General features: G+C 36.2%; 1 protein-coding gene across 1 annotated transcript; it reads left to right on the top strand.

Moving 5' to 3' along the window:
• Positions 1,222 to 4,056, top strand: LOC107627577 (protein disulfide-isomerase 5-3-like). Its single transcript, XM_016330410.1, has 6 exons — positions 1,222 to 1,326; positions 1,609 to 1,772; positions 2,523 to 2,579; positions 3,207 to 3,273; positions 3,396 to 3,539; positions 3,832 to 4,056. The coding sequence occupies exons 1-6, from the start codon at positions 1,222 to 1,224 to the stop codon at positions 4,054 to 4,056; spliced, it is 762 nt and encodes a 253-aa protein (XP_016185896.1).

The raw sequence follows: 8,363 nt of genomic DNA, 5'->3' as shown, positions 1-8,363 counted from the left end.
GTGAGATTTCGTATTTCATTCTTATTCTTTTTATTCTTTTTTTTTTTTAACTTTAAAACTATATGTATCCAAGATTTTTTTTTCCTCATACACTCTGCCATCGTTTTCTTCCCTGTTAAAAAAAAATTATAGAGAACTAACTTGTAGTTTGTCAATACTAACTAATTTTAGGGTTTAGTGTTTGTAATTAAGGGTATAGAATTAATAGTTTATGATTCATGATTTAGAAGTTAAGAGAAGCAAAATAATTAAAAAAAAAATAGACTAATGTTGACTTAAAAAACTAGTTACCTAGCATTACTCTTAAAATTTTTTTTTAAGAAATGTACTTGAATTATCGTCATAAAATTTGTGTTTATTGCCAAAATATTTCTCTGTTTTTCGTCACAAAATTGCTGTATTTATTGTCAATAATTACCTTTAAAAAATTTTTGGTTTATTATCACAAAATTTAGGTGTCTATTAAAAATTGTTTGTTTTCTTTGTATTTCTCTTCAAAAATTTGTGTTTAACAAGTTTCTGTATTTATGGTCAAACAATTTATGTGTTTACTTCCTATATTACTCTTAAAATTTTCTTCTTTAAAAAAAAACTTGTGTATATCATTACAAAATTTCTGTATCGTCAATAATTTTATATATTTGTTTTCTGTTTATAATTTGTGTTTTTCTTCAAAATTTTGTGCTTATTATTAAAAAGTTTTTGTATCGTCAATCAATGAGTTTGCTTCCAATTCAAAATTGATATGTTTATGTATTTTGTGTAAAAAGATTTAAGCATTTTTATTTCTTATACACATTTTCTATGTTTATCTTTCTTCTTTTTTTTTCACAATTTTTAAATGAAAAAAAAAACACATAAAAGAAGAAAAAATTTAAAAAGAAGAATAAAACAAAATGAGAAGAAGAAATATAAAAGTAGCCAAAGATGGAACACCTCCTTTGAGCCGCTTACACCAACCAAGTAATGGAGCCGTTTGATTTTCACCAGCTTGAGGAGATTGCATCTTGTAACAAGTTTTATTGGAAGAACTGATTTTTGTATTTTTTATTTTTTATTTTTTCATGTTTGGCATGTTAGTGAAATTTTTAAATTTTTCATGCGATTGTCTAATTTTTCAAGAGACTGAATATGACCTTTTAGATGATATATAATATTATTAGAGTAAAGGACATTTTCGTCCCTGACTTTTTTTTTCGCGGACATTTTCGTCCTCAAGAAATGAAAAATACATTCAAGCCTCTGACCCCTGAAAAACGTGGATATTTATGTCCTTCCGTTAAATTCAGCCGTTTGCACTGGACGGAAAAGAATGAGTTGGCAGAGGTGGCGCTGAGGTGGCCGTAACGGAGGCCAAATGGCATAGAGCATTTCGTAACAGGACATATAAGTCCCTAGAGACAAAAACGACGCCATTTTGGTAACCTCACCCAATTCTCTGCCTTTTCTTATTCCTTCTTCCTTTTTCCCTTCCATTCTTCTTCCTTGGCCCCTGCCTCCATCACCGCCGCACAGCGGCGCCTCCGTCAGCCACCATCAACGCCGGCGACCTCCTCCTCCCTCTCTTTTCGCGTCTTCTTCCCTTTCTCACTCCCTTACTCCCATTAGTCTCTCTCTCTTCTCACCCTCCTTCCACCCACCGTTCGTCCGCGACAACCTTCTCGGCGACCCACTGCCGCCGCGCCGCCGCCTCTCTACCGGCGCACCACCGTCGCTACTAGGACCCAACCATCATTTCTTCTCTCTCTCATTACCACCCCTGTGCTTCCCAGGTCTTCTTTCTCTCTATTTAATTCACTCTGTTATTGCAATTAGTTAATTAATATTGTTTAGTTAGTTTTGTTTAGCTAATTTCAATTTGGTTAGATTAGAGAATCTGGCGTGGATAGTGGATTAGGTCTTGCTTGCTTAATGCTGCTGTCTGTGCAATCACTGTTTGTAGTTCATTATATTTAGTTTGTTCAATTGTTCTTGAGTTGTTAGGATTAGGGTTGGTTAATGGAAATTGCTGAGACTGATGTTTTACACTGCTGCTGTGTAAATTCTCATTGCCTGTTTTGGTTAACAATGAACTCTTATGTGCTCATTTTGCTGTCTGATGCACATCTCTGTTTTAAAATGAGCTAATTCCTTTGATTCAATGATGCACTTTTGTTAGGTTTCATGTAGCTTACTTTTGATATAATTGTTGAAGGAGATTTATGCCGGAGGTACTATTAAAATTCAAAACTTTTCTTGCTTTTGTTCCCCTTCAAAAACAAAGATTCAGCTAATTTACTTATCTCCTTCTACAATCTTTCTCTTTTCTTAATTTGTAATTTAGTTATCTCCTTGTTCACAAGATGGACATGAAGTTTTATACTTATACTTTTTCAAGTTGAATATGAATTTGAAATACATGTTCTTTATTGTAATGTGATTTTTTCTTATGTCATTTTTGTTAGTTTTTGTGTTTCTGTAATTTCATTTGGCATCCTCATGTTTACCTTTTGCCATTCAACCATATTTTTCATCAAATGCAGCCATCACATACAAGGGTATCCATCAATTCGTATCTTCCGTAAAGGAAGTGATATCAGGTTATAATACAAATAACTTTTTTTTTTATTCAGTTTTTGAGCAATAATAAGTAGCTCATCTCTGTATCCCTTTAGATATTATGTACCTTTTATGGTGCTTGTTTATTTTCTAGATATTGCATTTCTCATGGATATGATATTACTGTTTTGGTGCCTCTAAAAGATTATCGGAGTGGTCCTTAAACTCTGTTTAGAATGGGAGAAATGATGAAAGGCTGAGAGTAATGACAGAAGCAGTAAGAAAATGTAAGGTTGCAAGTGTTAGTGTAAATCGGTTTAACATTGAAAGAAGGGTCTTACGGGATGTGTGTCCTGACACATGTAATGGTAAGGAAAACTTAGATGTTGAGGGGATTTTCATCCATCAACTTTCCAATTTTACATGTAGACAATGTCTATTCTATTTCAATATGTTGTTATCCCTCATTCCCTCGCACTTAAACCTATGTCAATTCATTTCTAACAAAATCTACATGATCAATATGCATATCTTTTTCTTTTTCTTTCTTCTTCCTTTTTTTTATGTGCATCCTACCTGAATATTGCAACTCTTTGGTCTGTGTCTCTGTGATTAGTTTTAGAGATTTTGGATTGAATATAAGTTTAAAAATATGCTTCCTATTTCAGAGATGACCATGGAGATCATGATCATGAGTCCTATTATGGAGATCGTGATACAGATAGCCTAGTCAAGGTACGTATTATATTTTCTTTGTTCTAGTAAATTTGAATTAACTTTCTGTCTGCATGATGATTTGAAATGTAATTAAACATATCCATTGAAAAGTGAAATTTAGCTGAAGTATTTCACTACAGACAATGGAGAAGTTAGTGGCTTCTCTCCCTGCAGAATCTCAGAAGCTAGGTTTGGAGGATAAATCCAATGGTACAGAGTACAGGAGCCGCTGTGCACCTTTAGCTGGGGGATGTAGAATTGAAGGATATGTGCGTGTCAAAAAGGTAAACTCCCAGATGGCTAAAGCTAGCCTAACACAGTGATGTAAAGCAAAATTTGCTTCCTAGTTTTCACTTTTCAAATATGAGCATCATCTAGGATTTCTTACATTGCTTTCCAAATAACTGATGCTTTTGATTCCTTGCTTGTTTTTACACTTGTCTTTTTCGTCCATTGTATTCTTTTGTTTATATCAAAAGAAAAATAGTAAACTAAACTGGGAATTTGACCTATCTTTACTGAAAACATTATAGATTTTAATATTATGCTGAATGCAAGCTGTTTCCAACTCTGCAGGTTCCAGGAGATTTGGTTATATCAGCTAGATCTGATGCCCATTCTTTCGATGCTTCTCAAATGAACATGTCACATGTCGTACACCATCTATCTTTTGGACGGAAATTGTCACCTAGGGTTTTGAGTGATGTGAAGCGCTTGATACCTTATGTTGGTAGCAGCCATGAAAGGTTGAATGGACCCTTTTTCTTATATTGGACAACTACTCTAATCCTTTTAATTTAGTCAAAACTAAATCAACTTTAGTTTTACATTTTTAAATCTGAAACAATTTAAAAAGGCTGATTTTTTAACATATGAAGGTTTGGTGTAACGCCCGTTTATGGAGCTGGGAGGTGTTTAACACAGGTGTGACGGCGGTTAGTTGACGGCGGAAAATCGGACGGTCCGATTTCAATCAGGGGAGAGGGGCACAAATCGGACCGTCCGATTTGTGCGTGGTGAGGTTGCGTGCATGGAAGACGGACCATGCGATTTGTTGCATAGGGAGATATTCGTTTTTTGGCCCAACCAAATCGGACCGAGCGATTTTAGGGCTGCATTCAAAAATATTCGAAGAGCACCCAAATCGGACCCAGCGATTTCTGGGTTTCAAATTTTTTGGACGGGCTGTTTAGTAATCGGACTATCCGATTTTTTTGTTCAAAAAATTTCGAAAGGCAATGCAAACGGTCGGATGGTCCGATTTGAGTGTGATATATATATATATATATATATATATATATATATATATATATATATATATATATATATGTTCCTACCCAAGCTGAGCAGCCCATTTCATTTTCTTCTTCTCCGGTGCTACAAGTCTCTCAACTTTTTCTCTGCAGATCTCTTCTTCTTCTTTGTATATCTGCTCTTCTCTATTATCATGGATGATAGAGTAAGATTAAAAGTGTATTATCATGGCCAAATTTTATTACAAACATCAGAAGGAGTAAAATTTGTGTGTGAAAATCTGTTGGATATTATTATTCCATTCACACTTTCATTTGAAGAATTAAAAGGTGTCATTTGTGAGAAGATGGATTCTCAAATATCTAGGAGAGTGTCGTGTGTTCTGTACAGATATCCTGTACTTGTCTTTGGTGGGTTCGTGCAATTTCAAACGAAATACGTGACCGACGAAGCGAGCATGCAAGAAATGTTTTCAGTGTATCTTGAAAGTTGGTCGCGAGTATCGTTCATCGAACTGTATGTCGAGTTCGAGCAATCTACAGCGGACCGAGACATTGAATTGGAAGATTACAACAGTGATAGTGAAGAAGAGTTCGAAAGTAACTACGAGGTTGTTGATCCGGGTGTAGACGAAGATCAAGCTGACGAGGCTATGGTGGCAGATGTGGGGGATGTGGCAAATGCACTAGCAAACCAGCAGCCGTTTGTGGAGCCGAGTTTCATGCGGTCGTTGGATTTGGAGGCCATGCATGCACCGGAGTTTCCTCAATATGTAAATGCAGGTGAGCCATCAATTTAAATTAAGATTTGTTAAAGTATGATTTGTGCATGGGTTTTGAGTTTATGACAAACAGTAGAGACAACGGTAAATAGGCAAAATATAGCATGCAATAAGTAAGTCTTCTGTTTAATTATGAAGTGAACCTGTTGGCTGAGAAATGTAGTATTTTCCGTCATCGTTGGTTAAATTCGACTGGAATGACCAGTTTGACCGGACCGGCCGGTTCAACTGGACCATCAAGTTCGACCGGACCGACCAGTTCGACTGGACTGACCGGTTTGACCAGACCGACTGGGTAAATCGGTTCAACCGGTGACCTGACCGGTTCGATGACCGGATCGGTTTTGACAACTACGTTTTCCATTGTTCTGTGATTATTAGTTTATTAGATTATTATTTGTGACAACTCTACAATTTGTGATGTGATTGCAGCAGAGCTTCCCCTTATGCCAGATGGCGAATTTACTGTGGGAATGGAATTCAGTTCTAGGGAGGTAGTAATTAAACCGATGAAAGATTATACAATCCGCAGAGGCGTAGATTATCGGGTGCATGAGTCAGAACCGACGACATTCTATGCTAAATGCACCCAATATGGTGCAGGATGTGATTGGCTGATCAGGGTGAGCAAAATGTCCAGAAAGTTCTGTTGGGAGATAAGGAGATACAATGGAAGTCACACCTGTACTAGGGCCACCATTTCTCAAGTTCATTCGAAGCTGGATTCCAACACAGTTGCAGAAGCAATAAAGCCATTGGTAGAAGTTGACCCGTCTATAAGGGTGAAATCAGTGATTGCGGAAGTACAGACAAAGTTTAACTACACCATAAGTTATCGCAAAGCATGGTTGACAAAACAGAAGGCAGTGGAGTCAATTTTCGGAGGGTGGGAAGCTTCGTACGAAGCCTTGCCGATATGGTTTGAGGCCATGTGTCACAAGGAGCCATCCGCAATCGTTCATTTTGAAACGATGCCTGCGTATCAGGAAGATGACTTGGTTCCTAATATTCGTGTACTACACCGATACTTCTGGAGTTATTACCCTTGTATTAGAGCATTCAGATATTGCAAGCCAATAGTGCAGGTAGACGGAACTCATTTGTATGGAAAGTACAAGGGTTGTTTGATGGTTGCAGTGCCACAGGATGGCAACAACAACATCGTGCCAATTGCATTTGCGATAGTTGAGGGAGAGACATCTGAGACTTGGCACTTTTTTCTTAGTAACCTGAGACAGCATGTTGTGACACGTGATGGTGTGGGCCTTATCTCCGATCGGCACGATTCCATTAGAGCTGCTATTGCTCGTAGTAACGGAGCTTGGTCTCCTCCAAGAGCATTCCACATGTTCTGCATCAGACACATAGAGTCCAACTTTCTGAGAAAATTCAAGGCTCCGTATCTGCAGAAACTTATCGTCAACATCGGTGTTTATTACAACAAACCTGTCCTTCTTGCAGAACATCCAGGTCTCTCCTAAGGTGCTCAAGGGTACGAAATCTGTAAGGCCGATTCTGACGTTCCCAGTTATGCCACCTGACATCAGGCAATTCGTTAATTTACATTTATCAATTCAATTTAAGATACATTATTTCAAAGCGTTTAGTAATTAATTTTACCTATTTGCAATCGGAAAGATTCGAGGATTGCTAGGAATCGGCGCAATGAATTGTAGACGGATCCAAGCCCAGGCAAGCAAGAGTGTCAGCGGACCATCAATCTCCTTACAGTCGACACGAGTTGCCCTACACAACGCTCTGTACAGGTGTGCCAAGCATGCCGAACCCCAACTGAACTGTATGATCCCGGCAAAGTTACGGAGTAACGGCAAAAACTTCCAGTGCACCCCTGCTCCAGACTTATCTCCAAACATAACGGTCCCAAACAATAACATTATGTGGCACTTCACGTACCTCTGAATCTGGATATCATCAACCAACACTAACCGATCCTTCAATGCTCGAAACCACGTCAACTTGATGAAACTTCCCCTACAGTCTGCCTGCTTAGGTGCAACACCAAATTGATCCAAGCATTCAGCCTCTAACGCCTCATAACTACTCAGTGTCGGTCCCGTAACTGGCAAACCATTCGTCGGAAAACCAAAAATTAACGCCACATCCTCCAGTGTCACGGCACACTCACCAACCGGAAAATGGAAGGTGTGAGTCTCGGGGCGCCATCTCTCAATCAGAGCATTAACCAATGCCGACTGACATTGGACAACTTCAATCTGTGAAACATGATAAAAGCCGGTGTCCTGTAAAAACCCCTCCACTATTGGATTGTACCGATCCGGCGGCATGTAGTGGTCACATTGCAACATTCTAGATCCCTAAACAAGAACAATAATATTAATAAATTAACAAATTAAATTTAAAAGAATCAAATTTTCATTATCAAATAACCAGTAACACATAAGAATCAATAAATATAATAATAATAATAACAATACTTTATACAAATAACTATTATATTATCTACTAATACTCAAATAACTAACTACTCTATTTTATTCTATTCTAACAGCAAACATACAATAATAAATCAATCACTAACCCTTTATTAAATATTTATATTAAACTTATAACATAAATAATTAATGCAATAATTTTTAATTCATAATATTTATTTACGAACGACTAATACAATATTAAGTAACTACAAAAAAATTATTTATTATTAATAATTAAAATTAATTAACTTATTTAATTTCACACGTACATAACACAACAATATTAGCACTACTATATTCTACTGATAATTAAACTATTACGCTATTAGCAGTAATAATTATTATTATTACAATAAACGGATGCATAACAATTAATATTAGTTATTCTATTTATCATACATCCAAATTTTTTAATAACCGTATTATTATTAACAATATTATTATTGCAATTATTCTATTAATAATAATAATTAATTTATTATTATAATGTAACATATTTAAACAATATTAATACCCAATAATCTCTAATATTATTTTAATTAAACTCAAATATCTAAAAATTATTACTCCACTAATTTCTAACATTATCACTATAATAAACTATTACTAATCTCTAA

This window comes from Arachis ipaensis, chromosome B02 (genome assembly GCF_000816755.2).
Source record: "Arachis ipaensis cultivar K30076 chromosome B02, Araip1.1, whole genome shotgun sequence".
Classification (NCBI taxonomy): Eukaryota; Viridiplantae; Streptophyta; class Magnoliopsida; order Fabales; family Fabaceae; genus Arachis; species Arachis ipaensis.
This window is presented reverse-complemented; position numbering and strand designations above follow the sequence as displayed.